Genomic DNA, 22,809 nt, shown 5'->3' with positions numbered 1-22,809 from the left:
ATAAGAAAGCTTTTAATCAAAGCTGTTAGCATCTTGGATGATATTCTTATCTGTTTAACATTTTTGTGTAGCTCCTGCTTTCTTTTATGTTTGGATTTTGGAGAATTTTGTGCGCAGTCACTCAGTCGTGTCCAATTCTTTGCGACCCTATGGACTGTAGCCCACCAGACTCCTCTGGTCCTTGGGTTATCCTGGCAAAAATACTGGAGTGGGTTGCTGTTTCCTCCTGCAGAGGATCTTCCTGACCCAGAGATCGAATCTGCGGCTCCTGCATTGGCAGGCAGATTCTTTACCACTGAGCCACCTGGGAAGCCCTTGGAGCAGCTTACAATATCTTAAATGATAATACAGTAAGTCGTCTCCCACTTCTAGTCCCAGTTTTTAATGAGGATTGTTTGAGTTTGCTAATGAAATGCGTCAGGACAGGTTGAAGGCACGCATTGCCATTTCCATGATTCAAGCAGCTTGAGCACCGCAACAAGGTGTTACTACCATCATCCCGGGAAACGGCTGTGGGGAGATTAGAAGGCACCTCGTGGGAAGCTGCCTTGCCTAGCATGCCTCAGTTCCTGGAGTATATGCTTGGTGCTCTGCTGAGAATTCTGTAGGGATATTAGACATCGTTGGGCCTTTGCTGCAGTTTGGTGTCTGCAGAATGCTTCTGGATCTTACCCATTGAAAGAGATCAGAGTACGACAGTGACTCTCACTGGTGTACCCTTCCCTTCCCCAGGATATTTGGCAACATGTTAGGTTGGTGCAACTGGCACGGGATGCAACTGGCACCTAGTGGGCTGGGGCCAGGGATGCTGTAAAAATCCTATGATTTTGAAGGATAGTCCTCCTTCAACAGAGAATAATACCACCCCAAGCATCAGTGGTAGGATGGTGGAGACCCTGGAGCACAGTGATCGTAGCAGTTAGTAACAGTGGGATGTAATTTCTAGCCCCATAGACAGTGAGTTTTAATAACTTACAGTGGTACCTGTTTAAACCTTGAAGGTACCATAACATTTGTTTCTCATTCATTGACAGTGCCTTTCTGAAACGAAGCTTGAGGTGGAGAGGTCTGGCATAGAATCTCTCACTTTGCAACTTTGGAAGGACACTCCCAGGAGGCAATCCCAAATCTTACTTGGGTTGTAAGGAGATCAGTCTTAGTACTCGGGAGTAGACTGATGTTCTCAGCGTAGAATGTGTATGCTCACATGTATCCAGTTTCTTTAGTTAGGTTGATCAAATTACTGAACTAACGTTTATGGCTAATGCGAAAAGCATTGAGCTGTTCTAGTGGAGTTGTTCCGGTTTTTTTGTGGTCTTGGTTCTCCTGGAAAATGAACTGATGGTGTGAGGGAGTGTGAATTAGTGTCACTACAGCCACACTGAAAGACTGCTGTCAGAGGGATGCTGTTTTCTCATGGTATTTATTTAGTCTCCCACAATCAGCAGTATGAAACTTGTCTTTTGACTTAAACAGACAGGATACAGAAAACCCTAAACAAGTAGATCGGAGACTGACTTTGTGTTTTTCTGGTCTTTTTCAGACTGTAATAGCGTTTTGAGTGCAAAAGTGATATATTAAAAATGGTATGTTTTTGCTATTTCTAAACTTTTGGAGGATGTTGGGATTATGAGCATCAGTTTTACAGCTGTTTGAGCTGAAGAAGATTGGTCTAAATGTGAACTGTCCATTCCGGTTCCTCCTTGAGTCTTGTGTCCCCGCTCTACCTAGTCTCCCTCTGGACTTGCCCACGTGTGTTTTAAACATCGCACACATCCTGGACCTTGGCACTCCAGCGTTCTGTGGGCTGGGCTCGTTCACCCGCAGGTTGTACACTTACTGGAAATGTAGCCCGTGACCTTCAGTGACCTTGTGTAGTGCCAGGACAGTGAAAGGCCTCAAGGGTCTGTTGGTGAATTTGTTTATAGGCTTCGAGGTTTGTATTTGGAGATACTGCACCAAAGGGAACAGTTAAAATTAAATTCTTTCTTTGATTCTACAATTCACTGCATTTTCTTCTTGTTTATATTGACCACCCTAAGTGGCCTTTTTGTTTTTGGATTATGTGTTTTTTTACAGTTGATTGATACCTGGAGGGGGATTGATACGTAGAGGGGAAGCCTGGATACATGTGAACAGAAGTTCCTGTAGCTAAATAAAAACGTCCTTGCGGATGTGCATCGGTCATGCTGCATGGTAGCCTGCAGACCTGTTCTAGGGGCAGGTCAGACCATGCAGTGTTCTGCTCTCCAGCGCTGCTCCACACTGGGCAGGTGGAGCTGGTTGTACCTACGTCCCTGCAGATATGTCGTGACTTCTCCCACAGAGTAGGCACTCAGATCCTGACTCCTGTGGCCACATGCCTTGGGCTGGAGGAGGGCCAGGCTGCTGGTGGTTCTTGTGGCTGAGGACTGTTGCAGAGGCCTGGGAGACCCTTCTGGGATTGCCTGGTCCAGAGCACACCCTTTTCTGATGAAGTGGTCCAACTCCCACTCCCACCCTACCTCTGAAAGTTGTATCTTATTTGCCACCAACCTTTTATTTTATTCTCTCTTAAAAGTTGTTTTTCAGAGTGTCCATGTTCTTATTGATGCAAATTTACATTAGTCACAGTTTTGAAAAATATCTATTTCTTTATAACATATGTGAGTTCTAGTAACTAGGCATTCAGTGTTTAGGGTTTCTTTTCCTGCGTATCTCTAATGGGAAGAACTTTGTCTTTATATAAATAAATTTTTTAAATGCTTTTAGTATTTCGGGAATGGCAATTTGACCACTTTTGTTAAAGGACCGGCTTCTATACTTAAAGCCATTGTTTGTTAGAGTAGTGCGCCAAGCCTTGGTTATATTAGTAGTTATCGGAGGCCACCTCAGACCATTGAAACGGCATTCGGTTTAGGGGTCTGACCGAACCTGTGTGAGTCATTGCATTGGCTACAGGTCGGAGTGGAGCTCTACCCAGAAGGTTGGTTGAGTGTCCCTCAGCTCCTGGTGTCCAGTAGGCACTGGGTCAGCCTGGGTCTTCTCCCTGTTCTGTGGAGGGCAGCTTCCCAGGGGCTTCACAATAAGGATCACATCCCAGAGGCTGCCTGTCACTCCCCTCTGTGTTTCTCGCCACAGACCTCTCCTTGTAGGAAAGGTTCGGGGTGGGCTGAGGGTGGCGGGGCAGGGCACTGTGTGCTCATTAGTCTGCTGGAGCAGTGTCGTAGCATCGCTCTGGCTGAGGGAAGGCATGAGCCCTCACCCCGGTGTCTGAGCTGTCTAATCTCTTAACCTCACTGTCCTCTTCTATAAACATGGATATTATTGAATCAACTTCATGGAGATGTATGGATCACCCTTGGCTGATGCAGGAGCATTGCTGAATGAATATTAATGTTTGTTCTCTGAAGAAAACATCTTAAATTTCTTGTCTGAAGTATTTTGATTGGAGAGTTTAATGCATTTACATTTAAAGTAATTATTGATAAGGAGGGACTCTGCCCTTTTGCTACTTGTTTTCTTTTCTCTGTCTTAGAGTTTTTTGGTCCCTCATTTCCTCCCCAGTTGCCATCTTTTATGTTGATTTTGTTGTAGTCAGCTGTTTTGATTATTTTCTCCTTTCCTTTTGTGTCTGTTTTTTAAGCTTTATTTATTTGTTATTGGCTTCACTGGGTCTAACTTGCTGCGCTCAGGCATATTCTCTGGTTTTGGCTCTTGGGGGCTACTTTCTAGTTCTGGTGCATGAGCTTCTCGTTGCGGTGGCTTCTCTTGTGGAGCACGGGCTCTAGGCATACGGGCTTTAGTAGCTGAGTATAATAGTCATGACATGGAGATTTAGTTGCCCCATGGTGTGTGGGATCCTCTGGAACCAGGGATCAAGCTGTTTCCCCTGCTTTGGCAGGTGGATTCTTCACCGCTGTACCACCAGGGAAGTCCCATACCCTGTTACTTTTGAAGGTCCTAACTTCCCAGAAAAACTCCCCAGCTGTTGCCTTAGGCTGTGTATTGTGTGTTTGGACTGTAATTTTTTTCACCACAGGCTCTGACTCAAATTTCACTTTCAGTGTTCTCAAGCTTTTTCAGCTTGAGTTCTGAGGTAGGCAAAACAAAGAGGTGCCTGCATCACCCTTCAGGTAGCCCCCAGATGGGTTGGAACAGAAATATGCAGTAAATTGGGAATAAGATAGGTTCTGCTTCCTAAAACCAGGGACATGGGGAACTGAGATCCCACGTGCTGTGGAGCAAATAAGCCAAAGCACTGCAAAACTGAGCCCACACTCTTAGCCCACACGCCCTGTCAGAGAGTCTGTGCACTCCAAGGGATCAAGGTTGCCGGGAGAAGTATCAGTAACTTCAGACATGCAGATGACACCACCCTTATGGCAGAAAGTGAAGGAGAACTTAAGGGCCTTTTGATGAACGTGAGAAAGGAGAGTGAATAAGTTGGCTTAAAGCTCAACATTCAGAAAACTAAGATCATGGCATCTGGTCCCATTACTTCATGGGAAATAGATGGGGAAACAATGGAAACAGTGACAGACTTTTTTTGGGAGGGGGCTCCCAAATCACTGCAGATGGTGACTGCAGCCATGAAATTAAGACATTTACTCCTTGGAAGGAAAGTTATGACCAACTTAGCATATTCAAAAGCAGAGACATTACTTTGCCAACGAAGGTCCGTCTAGTCAAGGCTATGGTCTTTCCAGTGGTCATGTATGGATGTTAGAGTTGGACTATAAAGAAAGCTGGTGCTGAAGAATTGATGCTTTTGAACTGTGGTGTTGGAGAAAACTCCCGAGCCCCTTGGACAGCAGGGAGATCCAACCAGTCCATCCTAAAGGAAATCAGTCCTGAATATTCATTGGAAGGACTGATGCTGAAGCTGAAACTCCAATACTTTGGCCACCTGATGCGAAGAGCTGACTCGTTTGAAAAGACCCTGATGCTGGGAAAGATTGAAGACGGGAGGGGAAGGGGACGACAGAGGATGAGATGGTTGGGTGGCATCACCAACTCAAAGGACATGAGTTTGAGTAAACTCTGGGAGTTAATGATGGACAGGGAGTCCTGGCGTGCTGCAGTCCATGGGGTCACAAAGAGTTGCACACGACTGAGCAACTGAACTGAACACTCCAAGGAAAGACTCCCCATGACGTAAGATAGATCCCATGTGCTGCAACAAAGACCCGACACAGCCAAATAAATAGGTAAATATTATACACTTGAGTCAGATCCTGGTATGTCAGGCCTGAAGTCTGCAGTCCTGCTGTTTCTCTCTGCTCAAGTTTCCTCCTTTCCTCCTGTGAGCTGATGTCCATCTGGGACCAGGGCTCACCCTCTCCGCAGTCTGCTCTGCTTTGCTGAACTCATACAGTTATTAATCTGTCCCCTTCACTCCACTTGGACATTTCTCAGATCCATCCCTCACCCTTCCTGCTGCATAGCTCTTGCCTTAGGTATTTTCCACCTGGCCTTCTGGAGCACTTTCTTAGTTGGTCTCTAGTCTTGTCACCCTCCACAGTTTGTTTATATTTTTGTTTTTAGTATAATCTACAATATAGATCCTAAGTATAAAGCTTAATGAGAACCCACAGTGTAACCTGCCCTGAGTTAAGAAACACTGCACTGTCAACACCCTTCTAGAAGCCTGCCATGTGTTCTTCCCAGCCACAGAACCATGATCCTAAGTTCTAAATTGTAGAGTGTTTGTTTTCTTTTGGCTTCATGTACATGGAGTTATACAGAATGGAGTTCAGAAGGTGGTGTTGCCTTTTCACTGAATAAAATGTTTTTGAGATTAGCCCACATTATTGTACTTAGCTGTGGATCATTCATAGTCATTGCTATGTTTAATACTGTGAATATACTCCAATTTGACATTCTGCCATAGGTGGACATTTAGGTAGCTTTATTTTAGGCTGTTATAATGGATAATGCTGCTCTGAGTCTTTTAAGTTGGAAGACTTTTAGTTGAACAGTTGATGGAGATTCTGGTAGCTGTGTTTTGACAAGCACGTGCACGTGTCTGCTGGGTGGGCTCCAGTGGTTCACCATCGATGTGTGTGTGTTCAGCTTTCGTATGTACAACCACTTTGGAAAAGCGCTTTCTACATTTACACCTCTTTGACACTGAGTAAGATAGAGTTCAGATGTCTTCACAGCTTCATCAGCATTGGCATTTTCTCTTTTTCATTTTAGGTTTTCAATGGGTATGTTGTGGTATATCGTATTATGGTTTTAATTTGCGTTTCTCTGGTGATTGATGATGTTGATCTTTTCATGTGCATATTGGCCATTCAGCAGAGTATTTTGAGAAGATTTTCCTACAGATTGAGTGAATGCACACCTCCTGTGTGCAGCTCCCCTGGTAAGAAGCCTAAGGCGTGGTAGCGGGTGACACTGCATGAGAACTGTGGGTTCAGAGCACACACCTTATGGATTATGCCTTTGTTTTTCTACCCATAAAATAAAAGTTATCATTTTATAAAGTGCCCTTAAGAATGGAATGCCTTACTCCAGGGTTGAACGTATGTAAAAACTCTCCATTTAATAAGGAACTTGATCCAATCATATCTCTTTTTGCTATGTAATTGGCAGTTTTATCAGTGATTTATAAAACACAGGATGGAGGAAGTGGGTTAGGGAGGATGGGGGTCAACACTACAAACTTCTAGCTATAAGATAAATAGGTCCTGGGGTTATAATGTGCAACATGGTACCTCTGTAGGTAATAATACTGTTCATAAAATTTGAAAGTTGCTAAGACAGTAAATTTTAAAAGTTCTCAACACATACACAAACTGTAACTATAATGAGTTGATGGATACTAACGTTTCTGTGCTAATCTCTGCACTATATGCGTTTATCATTATATCGTACACCTTAAACCTAAACCATGTTATATCTCAATATAGCAAAAAGAAAATCCCTCCGTTCTAGACATTGTATTCCTTTTGTTTGGAACCTCAGAGGTAAAACAAAGGCAATGTTTTCTTTAGTATATTAGTCTCTATAATGTGTGTGTGTGTGTACTTACTCCAGAAGGAGATCAAGATGATCTTTTAGAGTTTGGAAGAAGATATACTTCTGATTGTTTTTCTCATCCTGTTTGGTTGCTATTTTTGTGTTTTTTAGTGTGTAATACAGTAATATAATTTATACGTATGTGAACGTATTATTGCCATTTTAATTTTTTCTTTTAAAAAACATTTTCTGAGATACACTTTAATAGGATAAAACAAAACTCTTTTAAGGGTACCTTTCAAAGGATTTTGATGGGTACTTATATCTGTGTAACGGAAACCCAGTTCAAAGTAAGAGAAGGTTTCCGTCTCCCAGAATCTCTCTCCTGCCCTTTTGCCCTTCTTCTGAAACTGAAAGCCCTGCTTTTCATCGCTAGACTAGTTGTATCTTTCCTAGGATTTCTTAAGAAATTATGCAATGTGTACTCCTCAGTTTGGCTTTTTTTGATTAACATGTTTTTGAGATTCATCCATGTTGCTTGTTTGGGCAGTTTTTTCCCTTTGTGATTGTTGATTGATATTTGAGAAGTATTCTTTTGTATAGACTTAACATCATTGGTTGATTCATTCACCTATTGCTGGATACCTGGGTCTTTTCCAGGTTGGACCGTTGGGCATGGTATGGCTGTGAACATTTGTGAAAGAGTGTGTGGACAGAGGGTCTCATTTCTCTTGGTCAAACACCTGAGGGTGAAGTGGCTTTACTAAGAAGCTGACAGACTCTCCCCAAGCAGTCCCACCATTTTATATTCCCACCAGCAGCGTGGGAGAGTTCTGGTTGCTCTGTAACCTTGCCAGCCCTTGATTTGTCAGTTTTTTAATACTGGCCATTCCGTGGATGTGCAGTGGTATCATGGTCTTTGATTTGCATTACTAATGATGTTGAACATCTCTTGATGTGCTTGTTACCCATTCCTGTATCTTCTTCAGTGAATTTCTCTTTGATCATTTTTAATGGGTTTGTGTTTTTAAGAATTCTTTGTATATCCTAAACACAAGTCAGCTGTAAATTGTGTGTACTGGGAATATTTCTCTGATTCTGTCCCTTTCCTTTTCATTTCTTGATTATATATTATTCATATTTTGACTCCTGCTTAATTTTTCACTTAGAAGCATGCAATCAAAAATATTTGGCGGCTGTTGCTTTTCTGCACTGGCAAAAGAAATTGCTGTGAACTGGGGAGAGGAAGAAGGGAGCCCAGGGCCTGTGCACGGCTCTGCTTATGAGTTTTATCTTAGTGAGGTGTCTGTTGGAGAGCCTGCTTTGGTTTCGTGTGAGTGTTATTTGGCAAGTTTGGGGTCATCTCAGTAGTCCTACCTCAGAGGAGTAACCGCTTCTCTGAGCTCCTGCCGTATGCTTAGTGTGCCTGTCTGCTGCTACTGTCAGTGACATGGCCGGAGGGCCGAGCCATCTGCACTCAGAGCGTGGATGTGGTGACTTGTGATCCAGGTGAGAGCAGGCTCATGGGATTATTTCTATATTGGTGGAAATCTTTGTTAGTCTAGAACATGTTTTGAATAACTGGAAATTAAAGTAGAATTTGTACTTTTTTTTTTTTTTTTTTTGGTCAAACTGCTGGAAGCACAAAGCATCACATTGGCTACACTGATATTCCAATACTACCCCCACCCTCAGCCTGGCATCAGGATTTTAAATGGATGTGCTCCTGAGTCAGCCTCCCCTAAACAGCAAATTGCCACTCAGAGTAGTAGATAAGGCAGTTCTTTCCAGTGCCTTCATTAATGGAATCACAGTGCAACAAATGGCCAACAGACAAAATTTTTCTCCAAGCCAAAGAAAAACTCAGAAGCAGTTGTGAAGGTGCTTGTCACATGTGTTGCTGGAAAACCCGACACCGGCCCTCTAAATTGGGTCAGGAATGCTTCTGGAATCAAGCCTTCCTCGTCTGTGGGTACAAAGGCAGATCTGCCTATGGAAATGTACCATTTCCCAGGATACTAGTACCTTAGGGTACAAGCCCAGCTCCATGCTATATGGGGTCCAGTGCAAAATGAAACTGTGGATTAAGAATGCTGCAAAAATCTATAAGGATGTATTGTACAGCAGAGAGAATATAGCCAATATTTTATAATAACCGTAAATGAAACCTGTCTTTAAAAATTGTGAATCACTGTGTCATTCACTTGAAACTTAAATAATACTGTACACCTCAATTTTTTTAAAAAAGCTGCAAAAGCTTTTCATTTCTTCTGTAGTTTCTCTCAACCTGCTGTGGTATTTTTGTTACTTGACACCAAGCTTTTTTAGGTGGAAGTGTACTTGTGGGGCAAGTGCAGACTCTCCCAGGAGCCCAAGGTGCCCCTGTCTAGGACTTCTTGGACAGTGGGTGTTCGTGGAGGGGAAGGGGTTGCAAGAGGCAAGATGTGTGTGAGTTGAGCTTCCAAGCCCACAGCTGCGGTCCATTGACCTGTTGGGCCTCACTTACATAACACAGACTCAGGTAATGGCTAAGGAGATTACCAGGTGCTGGCTACAAAATTCAGCCTTACATGTGGGCCCTTCTGAGCACAGCTCCCCTTTACTCGCTAACGACCCACATGTCCACAGTGCCCCTGTCTACTCACGTGCTGTGTGGTTTCCAAGTCACCTCAAGGCTAAACATGGAGTGAAAGTTCTTTACTCAAAGGTGAAACTCACAGGCCAGGACCTGAACTCGGGTTGCAGGTGTCTTACAGAATCAGGCTTTTGAGGCTCCGGCTAGAAACTCATGCTAAACCCAACAAAACCTACAATAGTGTGAGCTCCTTTAATAAAAACACCATTGTGTTTCATGAATTTTCATAGAATGTTTTCGTGTTTGTCAGGGTAAGAAGTCACGCCGAGGTAATAGTAGGTGTTGCTTGAGGTTTACTGCTGAGGTCCAGCAAAGTAACGCATGGACTGTTTAGGGTTCCAGGCTCCTCCCAGTATGGTCTTCATCGTCCTTTTACCCATCTTAAACTGGGTCAGGTTCTTGACCTGTGACTTGCTCTCTTTGATGGGTGGACACTGGCCTCCCAAAACCACTTCCTCTGAGGGAAGCCCTCTCATGAGCTGGTGAGCTGCCACTCCACACACCGTCTTCTGGGATGAAGGGAGTGCCTGCTAGGCTCTGGGTGGCCCATTCAGACCCATGTGGTGGCAGCTCAGGGTGACCAGCGGGCAGGACTGACTGGTTGTGTGGACATGTTGCTCCTGGAGCTACAGAAAAGGCAGCCTGGGGTGGGGGGTGGTTTATCAGTCACTGACAAATATGACTGTTAAGGGCCACAGTCTATTAAAGGTTGTAGTAAAAGTTTCAATCTTTCTGTTATAAATTAGAGGAAACTAGTAGAAGAGAATGATGAAAACGTATACATGGGTCCATTTAAAGTGCTTTTTGGCTAAGCCTCCGTAGGGCTTGGGAAGAAGAGGAGGAATTTTTCTTCCAGTTTTGCAAAAGATAAAGAGGCATGGCTTGTCGTAGCTGAGTTGGGACTGGAGCACATGGTCAAAACTCCCATGATAGGGTTCCTCCTTCAAGGTGATGCTTGCTTGAGTTCTGAAGGCTGTTCTCTAATACCAGACTTGCGAGCTGAATTTTTTAGGCTCCTTCTGTGATGTTGCGAATGTACCCTCTTAACCACTGAGGACAGCAAGTGTGTCTCTGTCTAGGTTCAGGAAGTGCTGGTTGGATGCCCCCTCTGGGATTGTGGGGAATGGGCACCTCAAAGGCCATGTGTCCACTTACACAGCCTGTTCCTCATCCACCCCATCCGTCTGCACCTCAGTAACTGGTAGCAACGCTCCCTCAGTCAGAAGCCAGACTGCGGAGCTAGTCGTCCTGCGGTCTCCTCCCCTGGGTGCTGCACACGTGGGTGTGTCAGCAGGGCCGTTTCTATTTCCGTCTCCCAAGCCAGTCAGACCTCATCTCCTCTCTGTCCTCACAGATCCTTGCGGTGTGAGCACCACACACCTCGGCTGCTTGGGAACCTCCTCACTCATTTCCTTACTTCCCCCCACCTCCCGATCCACCCTTAGGTGTAACTGATCCTGCTGCCCTCCTCCTTGGCAGTCACTTCTGTCCACCCTGTGTGACACACTGTTTTTGTTATCACAGTCTTTCCTTTGCCAATCCTGAGATTAAAGGATCGGATTCTCTTCCTCTTCATAGTAGAGTCTCGTTGTCAGCTGTCATAGGTGAGTGACAGAGTAACTGGCCTCTTACTTCTTCCCTTGGAGAGCAGTTCAGTTGGTGTCTCTGTGGCCAGTTGCATAGCTAAAAGGGCTTGAAATGATCTTTTCCAGATGTCTCTTGGGATTGCTAACACTAAGGAGGTGATGTTGTGTGAGGAGGGTTCTCGCTGGGGCCCCTCCTGCCCATTGACTGCAGGCGTGGCCACAGGACTCATTTATTCTGTCTGTCTGGAAACCATCGGTGTCCTCAGTGAGGTCATTGCATCGGCCTGGACCCCAGAGTGAGGGAAAAGTGGCGCAGAGCAGCCGTGTTTATGGAGTGAGTGGATGGCAAAAGCTGGACCCAGCCCTTTGGTGTGAGCAGCAGAGAGCTGGGGCCGTTTGCAGCACAGCTGGGCCTGTGCTGGGTGTCAGGACATTCAGTGCTATGCTCTGGGAACATGGTTGGGACATACTGTTCTGTGTGAATATTGATACATGTAGGATGGGACAGACACTCTTCCCAGGAGAGAAGAAATACAAACTATAGAATATGCTGTTACCACAAACCACAGCTTCTTGGGTCACAGTCTGGAAGCCCAGTGACGGGATAGCATGTAGACTCAACAGGCGTCAGCTGTGTTGGGTGACTGAGGGCACAGAAGTCAGGGTCTGTTGTGTAGATAGCCGTGACTCTGTTCGGTGTACTGCAGGACTGGGGTTGTACTCCCCTGCTTAGTTCAGGCCTGACTGTCAGGGACACAGGCTCTGGAGGAGGGGTGAAAACTGCAGTGAGGTGATGTTTCGTAACTATCACTAGATTATTCTTGGGATTTGATGGGATTCTGAACTGCATAGAAGAGAGCTAATGACGAGGGTGTATCCCAGAACCGGGCTCTCAGACCAACCATGGAGAAGGTCCAATCTGACAGAAGAATGGGTGGTTTCCACGCTCTTTATGTCTGTGCTCACCTTGTCATGGACAGTGTGCACAGCCTAGCCTGGTACAGGCCCAGTGACACCTGGGGTGATCTGTCAAGCTTTGCATTGGATGTTGTAGAAGTTTCCAAATTTTTTATTTTTTTTAAATTATGCAGATTTATTAAAAAGTTGCAAAAATAGAACAAATTTCTCATTTTTCCAGATTCCCCAAATATTAACATTGACCACATTTGCTTCATTGCTGTATTTTTTCCCTGAAATTTTTGAGAATAAGCTACATATAGGATGCATTTTTACCTCTGAAATATTTCCATGTCTATTTCCTAAAAAATTCTCTTCCATAACTATCGCCCAGGTACTGACACCACTTAGCACTGATACAGCACTTGACCGTAACTGGACGTAGCAGTTGTTTACTGACGCCCATTTTCTAGACTCAGGTCACCTATGCCTTGAACTTTCCTCTCATTTGTGACTTCCTCAGCCTGTGTCTTCTGTGAATTCATGTTTTAGAAGAGGATGGGCTAGTTGTTTTGTAGAATGCTTGTCTGATGTTTCCTCTTGGTGAGATTCAGATTTGTTATTTTGGCAGGAAATCCAGAGGTGAGGCTCTGTCTCCTCAGCCCTGTGGCGGGGGCAGTCTTCCTGCTTTGTGCCATGGCCCATGGGGGTGGCATCTGTAGACCTTTGCCCATTAAACTTCCTAAAATACTCTGAAAACCGAGGGACTCCAGAGTTATCCTCGTAACGACTGTCTGAGTTGCATTCAGACATGTTTTTTGAAATAGCTAGAAATGGAACCCTCTTGTAGGGAGATTTTTTTCCCAACTTAGAATGTGTGTCTATCTGAGTAGTTAATCTGTGCCACGAGAAAGGATGGCAGGAGGCTGGGGAACAAGGTGGCTGTCCCCCTGGGGCTTGCAGTCACTGTTAGTTAGCGTCAAGGTGGAACGCTGCTCTGCTCTGCTCCTTTCCCAGCGGCGCTGTGGGGCTGGACCACTGCTCCCGCCTGTCTTATCCTTTGTGGGGTAAAGAGCATGGGAACCACCCTTTCCCTGAGACCAGCTCCACCTCTGAAATGGCCCAACTGGACTTGGTTGTAGGGAATAGTTTGGCTGATTGGTTAATTGTTTAAACTTGCTTTGCATAGAGATATCACTAAATTTGACTTTCTATTTGATTGGAGATTTCAATGTGGCTAATTTCTATCTAGCTATATGATGTTAGTATTAAGTATTTGCAGCAAGGCCTGGCTTTGTACATAAAGAACAGATTTTCAGAATCCTTAGAGCTTCTTTGTGAATCAGGAAATTCAGATCTCTGGACCCAAGCCATTGGCTTGTGTGTCTCATTTGTAAGAATTTCCACTCCAAGAAAGATGCCTGTCACCAAATACAGGAGACTAAGAGAGAGGTGGAGAGAAGGGTATTTGCAACTCTGAATCCATATTAAAATTGTTAATGTTTATTCAAGTAAAAGAAACTTAGTTTTTATCAGGGTCCTTGCCTAAGTTTGAAACCATCAGCTGTTGTGTTGCTTCAGTTTTGATTTGTGACTCGAGGTGTGTGCCTTTTCAGTATCTGGTCAGATTTTGCTCAGTGCCTGCTCAGTTTTTGCTTAGGGGTTTGTGGTTCTGCTTTCTGCTGTCTGGCTTTTCTTATTGTTCGTTTTAAAATCTTTCCCTGAGACTTCCCTGGTGGTCCAGTTGGTTAAAGATTCGCCTGCCTTCCCATACAGGGGACCCATGCTCCATCCCTGGTTGGGGAACTGAGATGCCACATGCCCACAGGGCAGCTAAGCCCAAGCACCACAACTTCAGAGCCCACACGGAGTTTATTACAGATCTTTTAGGAACAATTAAAATGTTTTTATGGAGAAGGCAATGGCAACCCACTCCAGTACTCTTGCCTGGAAAATCCCATGGACAGAGGAGGCTGGTAGGCTGCAGTCCATGGGGTCGCTAAGAGTCGCACAAGTGAGCGACTTCACTTTAACTTTTCACTTTCATGCATTGGAGAAGGAAACAGCAACCCACTCCAGTGTCCTTGCCTGCAGAATCCCAGGGACAGAGGAGCCTGGTGGGCTGCCGTCTATGCAGTCGCACAGAGTCGGACACGACTGAAGTGACTTAGCAGCAGCAGCAGCAAAGTGTTTTTAAAGAGCACACGGTGTTAGATATAGTGATGGTACAAAGCAGCGTGAAACACGGATAGCATGCTCTTAATTTTCCAAATCAGTATAGTATCTTACAGGCTCTTAAACTCTTAGATGACCTGAAGTGCTTCATGGGAACAAGGACCAGCGTGCCCAGATGTAAACAACCTCTGGTGGTGGTGTGGGGCAGACAGAGTGCTGATACTCACCTTGTTTTGTCTGCTGTTTTAATGTTTTGCTGCTCTTTTTTCTTTTATGACACAATTAATTAGAGTTATCCCATTATTTTTTATTTCTGACTTAGAAAAGTCAAGCAGTGGCTTTTCGCATCCCCTAAAGGGGAACAAGGATGTGTTCACTAACTGAACCCCAAAGAACTCAAAAAACATTTTGAAGTACTTGGCTTTGAATGTAACCAACATAGAAAAATGAGTTACAATTATAACGTGAGTACCCATAGTAAAATGGACTGTGAACCCCCTGACGTTATCAACATTTTATCAATCTCTGTATCCATCTACAGATGGCTTTTTAAAAAATTTTTTTAAAGAAAATCTCTTTATTGAAGCATACTGCATGTACAGAAAAGTGTATGCTTCATACGTCTATAGTATAACTCAATGATTTTTCACTAATAGGAACTCACTCATGTAATCAGAACCCAGATTAAAAAATAGAAAGTTACCAGACTACCTGGGTAGCTTTTAATTGTGATTCATGGCTTACACACATGAGAAGTAGTTCATGTTTGGATATAAACAAAAATACCATTTTCACCTGTCAGGTGGGATTTGGGTTGATGGCAGCATCCACTGATGGCTAGGGCACTCTCACATGCTGTTTGTCAGAGGTTGTCGGCAGGTGGCCTGATGGTACTTTGTGTCGCTTTAGATGCTCTGTGTGTCCTTGGAGCCTGAGGTTTACAGATGATACCCATGCTGAGGAGATGATGGTTGTCTTAACTGAGGACTTTGGGAATAGGATACAAAGGAAGGAAGTCCTCCATGTGATGCTGCTTGCCCTGAAGGCAGCACTCTGTCCGTCTGTGCAACGGACCCTGTGGGTGGTGACACTGAGGGAACACACACGTGCCAGGGACTAGTGTGGAGTGTGTGGTCCTGTCTTACGAGAAGCAGAAATAAACCCCAAGGGACATGTAGGTGGCCCAGTCCCATTCTCACATCCCTGCGCTGGAATTGCGCACAGGGCTGTGTTGCTTCCACGGCGTGTGGAGGACAGGCTGGTGCATGTGCTGCTCCGCTGCTCCGGGCTGGGCTTCCGTGAGTTCCTGGGTGACAATGAAGCAAACAGCGCAGTGGATGGTGACTGTCCAGCTGTAGGAAAAGCAAGTTTTGACATCTTTCAGTGCGGCTGAAGGTAGCTTGGTTTTTTGATAAACATTTGAATGTGAGAAGCATCTGACTTAATCCTCATGGCACTCGTGGAGGGAGATGCTGTCATCTGTTCTGTGGATGAGGAAACAAGCACAGCCAGGTAACTGCTCTGCAGGATCGGAAGCCCTCCTGCTGGTGAAAATGCTTGTTCTCACAGCCGGCCTTCTTGGTGAGCAGGGACCATCACCTGAGGGTGGGGCTCAGGAGCCTCATAGGGGAGGAGAGGGAGGAGACTGCCTCACTCTCATCACTGTTACGTGTGTTGTATTACAAGGCCAGTAAGAGTCTTCATGCCCTTCTTTTCTAGGCCTGGAGTTGATTATTCGAATCTCATGTTAGCAACAAAGAGGCAGTTGTGGGCTTACCATTTATTGATTTATTCATGTGATTTGCTTATTTTAATTACATTTCTAATGTATCAAATGGGGCACTTTTTCACTAATTCAACAAGTGTGCACTGAGGCCCTTCTCTGCATTTATCAGGGTCTCTTTTGGTCTCTGGATTATAGCAGGGAACCCTGCAGGCAAGGACTTTGTTCCAGTGGAGCTTGTATCCTGTTGGGTGACAACAAGCAGAAATGGGGTAACATAGAGTCAAGTGGCCAGAGTGAAATGAACAAGGCAGCAAGGGGAGGGTGCAGGGTGATCAGGAAACCCTTGGATAGGTGACTGAAGGGTCGAAGGGGGCCCCTGGGTAGTGAACGAGGGGAAGAAAAGACAAGAGGCTGCGATGTGGGGTCTGACCTGAGGTGGGGTCCCTGGAGCACTGAAGTGGAGGAAGGGCAGCACCCATGGGACCTCATGTGAGGGGGACCTCAAGAGAGACAGGGCTTTGCCTGAGGGCAGGAGAATCAGAGTCTGGCTTTTTTCTGTCTTTGAACACCACATGCAGATCTTGGCTGCAGACAGACCAGGGTGGGAACCTAAGAGAGGGGCTGGGCAGAAGATGTCCTCGGAGGTCGGCAGCAGGTGAAAGGTGGACCCGGGGCTCCTCCTTCTCGTGATGGGGCCATCCATTGCCTGTGGGTGAGCAGCATTCCTGCCTGGCCTTCCTCACTCCATGGCTGGGGCTCGTCTCCCAATCCTGAGCCTGTCTCAGACCCTGCCTGGTGCAGATTAAGTGGTATTTGAGTCTTTTTTGAATCTGCTCTACCATTTTTTCCCCTATTGGGCTGGTCTAAATGAGGCTTTTGCTTACTAGTGTTTTTAAGTCATGAGACGATGTCTCCTTGTGGCATCATGTGTTAAGCAACCTGTAACACTTGAGGTGAGGTTGAAATGGGCTTCTCGCTGATTCTTTGGCGCAAGTCGAGGCTCCAGCATGTTTGGGGACACGTGGGCTCTGTCCCCTGCTGTGGGTGGGGCGTCCTGCCCCGCCGCTTGGCAGACAGGTGCTGACAGTTGGCTTTTCTTTTTTAGGTGCACGTTCAGGTTTCCGAGCACAAACATCAAGATCACGTTCACTGCCCTGTCCAGCGAGAAGAGGGAGAAACAGGAGGCGCCCGAGTCCCCGGTGAAGCCTGTGCAGGCTCACATCTCGCCGCTGACCATCAACATTCCAGACACCATGGCCCACCTCATCAGCCCCCTCCCCTCCCCCACAGGAACCATCAGGTATACAGCAGCTTCCATGGGGATGGGAGTCCCCATAGTGTCAGGGTGTGAGTGTGGACACGACCCTGTCCAAGTTTCAGGCCTTGCCTCTTGCTCTGGGACGTTCAGAAGCCATCATGCATCACAGTAGTGGACGGTAGTATATAGTGATGACGCCTTCCTTCCCAGGCACTGACCTGCATGGAGAGAGAGATGTTGAGGCACTTAAGATATCGTTCAGTTTCCGAACACCACTTACTCTCGGTTTCTTGCGTGTGAAACACAGTTCCCAAATGTTCCTGGTTTTCACTTGTGGATTCTTTTGAGTGTAAGTTTAGGAATAGGTGATTTGTGGTGTTGGTCTAAAGTGTGAGTCATGTTTTCAATTGCATTTTGGTTTGATACCAAGAGTATCTTGATTTGCCGCAACTTTATGTAAATTCTGATCACTTACAGTTTGGATTTCTGAGTTTGACCTCAGTAAGGTGACAAACTTGTGTTTGTCCTAATGTTTGTTCCAAGAGTGTCAGGAAGTAGAGAATGGTGCCTTCCGGGCCTGCTCTTCACCATGGAATCCAGTGCAACATGGTTACGTTGTGCTGAGCTTTCAAGGGGCAGTAGCTGAGGGTCAGGTCAGGAATCACCCAGGACCTGCAGATGAGACCCTGGGATAAGGCTCAGATGGTCAGTGTTCTTCCGTTCGGTTAGAAGAGTGAAGTATGTATTCAGGCATCTTCTTCAGTGTGAGTAGTATTAGACCTCGGTGCAGATGAACACACTCGCTTCTCCTGCGAGCCTAGCTCCTGCTGTCCACAGGGCCTGGCTGGGAGGCAGAGAAGGCATTGCTTGCCTTGTCCACTGTGGCTGACCCCACATGTAGCTGAGTGGGGAGGGTACAGAGGGGATGCTGCAGCTCTGAGTTGTAGCTTTCAGTCAAACACTTCTGTTTCTTATCTTGAAAACCAGCATGGACAGAAAGGTATCCCTCTGGAAAGGCCTCTGGAGGAAGTGTCAGGTAGACTGGCTGCTCGGCTCCGTGTGAGTGCAGCTGCTGTTGGTTGGGCCCCTTCTCTGACCCTGCCACAGCCGCTCTGCTGAGGATGCTGCCTCTGTCTCGCCAACTTAGTTGAATTTGTCTCTGTGTGACTAGATGGATCAGGTAGTAAGTGTGGCAGTGAGTAGGCAAATATCAGCAGCTGCATGGCCAGATTTTTATTCAGCATTGCATGAAAAATGTGCAGAATTCACGGAGGAAGAGGAGAACGCCCCTGTGTACCCACATGGGACAGCGGCCCACAGTGGAAGCAGCAGCCTTGAGGTCAGGCCACTGACACATGGCCCATAGGCACTCAAGGAACCGGAGGTTGTTGGAAACCTCAGAGTTTGGATCAGCTCCTGACCCAACCTCTCCTCACCTCCTGGCCTGTCTTCATCCTGTATTCCTTGCTCATCTTCACCCCACGGCCCTCCACCAGCTTTGAGCAGCACAGCGTCTTTGCTGCTGAGATGACTCATGGGGGAACCCACCACCGCCCAGCCAGGGGGACAAGTCACCTGCCCCATGTTGACCTTTCTGAAATGTTAGCTCGTTTTAAGATCATAGAGCGAGAGTTCCGTGCTTGTGGTTCTGCCGTCTGCCTTGTCCTCTCTTCAGTGCTTGGAGTTGTCCTGGCGCGCAGTACACTCTTGTTTGGAGGGTGAGTGCAAATACTGACGGTGCGTACTCTTGGTAGGGAGGCCAGTAGTGCTGCAGAGGGCACCAGGCAGTAGTGTGTTGCTCCACCTTCTGGCCCATTCCTTTCTAGTTCAGTTTTCAGGGGTAACTACTGTTTCTTAAATATTTTCTCCAGAAATTTCTTAAACATTTTCAATACTTATTTTTTATCCAAAGTACAAATGAGAGCTAAATATATACACTGTTCTATAACTTACTGGATTTTTAAAACAATCTTTTCTTGGCATCCTTCCATTTCAGTAGCTTGTTCTGTCTGTAAAGTATAATAATACTGTACAGAAAAGGGAGCATAAATTAAATACGTAACTTGGTGAATTTACAAATGAAGTGTCTTCTAATCAGCAAAGATCAAAAATCAAAACATTCTCAGTGTCATGGGCCAGCCCTACCTCATGAAAAAAAAAAAGTGCATTTTTAAAAGCAGGTTTCTGTTTCGGGTTTCTGTGTGTTTCCTGTGAGCCCCTCACAGCCTGCCTGCATGTGTATCTGTGTCTGCCACCTCCTTCCCTCTTTGTGTGTCCTGTCTTCAGCCTGGCTGCTGTTCCCTTCTCTCCCAGTTTCCCTTGACCTTTCTGGTATAGCTTGGAAGCCATTGTCCTTCGTTGCTGCCTGTCCTCAGCTCCTTGGTGGAGGGGGACGAGCAGAGCGGTGCTCTTTGCTCCTCTTCCAGGCTGAGCCCGAGAGCCGTCACGTATGGCTCTGTGTCCCTGGTAAGTTCCTAAGATGATACGTGTGGAAGCAAATACCTGATTTCTTGGAGTGATCTTAAATTTCACAAAGATTAATGATTCCATTTTTCCAGTGAACATACTGAAGTTCTTTTACTTTTAAAATTTGTTTTCCTTGAAATAAGAACCAGTTACCGAAATACAGTGTGAGGTATGTTCTGATAGGAACAACCTTTTTTTGTCCACAGTGCTGCGAACTCCTGTCCTTCTAGCCCCCGGGGAGCAGGGTCTTCAGGGTACAAAATGGGCCGTGTGATACCATCTGACCTCAATTTAATGGCCGACAACTCACAGCCGGAAAACGAGAAGGAAGCTTCAGGTGGAGATAGCCCAAAGGTAAATAAATATTTCATAGCTTTGAAACAGAACCCAGGGCCTGTTGGGTAGCAGCTATCTTTACCTGCATGTCAGGGAACACCCGCCCAGGGCCTTTCGAGAAGTGCCCGATTGCGTGGGTGCGGGGGGATTGCTGAGCGTGTTCTCAGTGCTGGGCTCGCAGAGGTGCATTCTTCTGATCGTTCAGCCCTGGGCCGTCCTCGGTGGCAGCTGTGGGCCCAGGTGCTAGGGGTTTGAACCCTTGGTCCTCATGGGGTCAAGTGCCTGGTGTCCTAGGAAACTGTTCTTGGAGTTCAGTAGTGCTGTCCCAAATGCTGAAGGTTGCACATGTGCATGTCTGAACGTGTGTGTGCACACACATGTGCATGAACACACACACCTTGGGGAGGACACATCAGTCCCTTTCGGATGATAATTATTGGATGATTTACAGTAGGACCCTGCCTGTTTCTGTTCTTTGCCCCAATAATGCCCCTTCTAAGACTTCATTTAAGGGAAATGGACAGAAATCTCAAACTAAAGTTCAAACAAAACAGAAAGTTGGAAACAACCTAAATGCCCCTAAATGAAGGAACGTTGATTAAGTAAGGGGATCTTACATGACACAGTTACTGATATGAAAGTGCTCTTGATAGAACGCTGAGTGAAAAAAGAGAAGAAAACCAGACATAGTGTTACTTTAAGCATGCATTTATATGAAATGTGGTCTATTCATGTAGTAGGGCACGTCACACCCGTGGGAGTGGATATGTCGGGCTGTGCACCATCTGCCTGTCTACAGCAGCCAGGAGCCTCTTGCACAGGGTACTGGGCAGGCGCAGACACGGGGCACTTTCCGTAGGATTCCATTCTTGTCCATTTCCCTGTTTAAAATCAGGCAAAACTAAGTTGTATTGTTTTCAGATACATTCTTAGATGGTAAAACTTAAGTCACAGCTGGGTTCTGATTAGTACAGAATGTCAGGAGAAGTGGTGGCCTTCTGGGAGGTTGAAAGTGGGCGGGGGGCGGGGCAGGGCATGAGGAAGCTTCTGGGATGTGGGCTGTGTTCTCTCGACCTAGCATTGGTTGTACTGTTGGTCACTTTATAAAAATTTGTGTTTGGCTGATACGGATATATTGTGGGCTTTCCTATCTATTACGGTTTTTTTTTTTTAATGGAAATGTATAGAAGAAAGATAAAAAAAGAAACCCACACAGCAGCATAAGCACAGTAAGGAAGGCTTTATGCTCTTGCCTGGTAGGACTGCAGCTCAGTTGCTCCACCATCCCTGTCCTGTAACTCAGGGTGAGCACATTCAGAGGACGGACAGGGCAGTGCCTGGCCCAAGTGCTCAGGAAATGCCAGCTGTTCGAAAGTGAGGTGCTGGGTGATTCAGTCTCTCTGTGCAGAGAACATGCTCCAGCCAGCTGTGTTTCTCTCTAAACAATATCTAAATTGTTCGTTTCTTTATAAGGAGCATCATCTTGAAGGTATTGTTTTGCAGTTTACTGTTTGTATTCAATGTTATGTTTTATTGATATGTGTAGTTCACAGCCAGAGAGAGGTACACCCTCTCCCCAGTGGGCTTGTACATGTGTATGCGGTTCGGAGTCGTCCCAATGGCAAAGAGCCCTGGTGTGTCTGAGTACGCTGGGACCAGGAGTGCCGGCGGCCCTGCACACCTGAGCAGTGCCTGCCCGGATGCCTTGGACCCCGGTGTGGGGACCCCGAGTCTGGCTCCTGGTGCTCTCGTCTGCTTGGGTTTTCTTACAAGAGGCGCCCCTTGATGGACTCTTGGTGGTTCTGAGTGGACAGCACTCTCCTGCTTGGGTGTTCAGCGCTCTTGCCCCGTCTCCTTGTGAGCATGAGAGCCCCCACCAGGGCCTGGGAGATAGGCCAGTTCCCACCACTGGCCTGGCCCAGCTCTTCACCTGACTGTGAGATCAACATGATGAGCCTATGGCGTGGATCAGCATGCATGCTCTGGACTCTCCTGAGGTCCAGAAATTCTACTGAGTTTTTCCTCATTTTCTTATTCTTTTTGTTTTTGCCCTTGGGACTTTTCCCTTACGTGTTTTTAATGTTCTTTTTTCTGCTGTTCTACATGTCTTCATTTGTTTCCTCCAGATTTTCCAAATGCTTTCCCATCATATTACATCCACCACCACCACCACCATCACCCCACCCCACACACATACAGCCAAACCCAGTCCCTGGGCAGTGACAATACAGAGTCCTAGCCACTGGACAGCCAGGGAATTCACTTTTATAGGAAGGAAGACGAGTATTATCATAGAAATGCTTAAAAATGTCAAGAATCCTGAACTTCAGTAAGTTTAATAAAAATTTTGATTACTTCAATACTTGTTTTTTTTTTTTAACTTTAATACAGGATGATTCAAAGCCACCTTATTCCTATGCACAATTAATCGTACAAGCGATTACAATGGCTCCTGATAAACAACTCACCCTAAATGGAATTTATACGCACATCACAAAAAACTATCCCTACTACAGGACTGCGGACAAGGGCTGGCAGGTAAATCCTTTTCAGTTTGTTATTAAATGTTTCTGTTCCATGTCTTGTATATGCTGGTTGACAGCTGAGAGGGGCACGGAGTGGCTGTGTATGTAGCTGGGGCATAGGTAACGTGAGATGAGTGAGGGTCTCTCGTGCTGAGGGAGGAGGAGTGTCAGACACCTGCTATTGCCGTGCTCTTTCTAACCTCCTTATTAGCACACGGCACAAGGAACCATGGTTCTGAGGAAACCCCAGCCCTGTTTCT

The 22,809-nt window shown here is 46.0% G+C and overlaps 1 protein-coding gene across 1 annotated transcript in view; it reads left to right on the top strand.

Annotated features, from left to right (window-relative positions):
* Nucleotides 1-22,809, top strand: part of FOXK2 (forkhead box K2) — a 51,767-nt gene that overhangs the window by 7,103 nt on the left and 21,855 nt on the right. The window contains exons 2-4 of the mRNA XM_069541848.1: nt 17,070-17,264; nt 19,895-20,042; nt 22,416-22,562. Of these exons, the coding sequence (XP_069397949.1) occupies nt 17,070-17,264; nt 19,895-20,042; nt 22,416-22,562 (490 nt within the window). The remainder of the gene's footprint in view (nt 1-17,069; nt 17,265-19,894; nt 20,043-22,415; nt 22,563-22,809) is intronic.

This window comes from Ovis canadensis, chromosome 11 (assembly GCF_042477335.2).
Source record: "Ovis canadensis isolate MfBH-ARS-UI-01 breed Bighorn chromosome 11, ARS-UI_OviCan_v2, whole genome shotgun sequence".
In the NCBI taxonomy this organism is placed as follows: Eukaryota; Metazoa; Chordata; class Mammalia; order Artiodactyla; family Bovidae; genus Ovis; species Ovis canadensis.
This window is presented reverse-complemented; position numbering and strand designations above follow the sequence as displayed.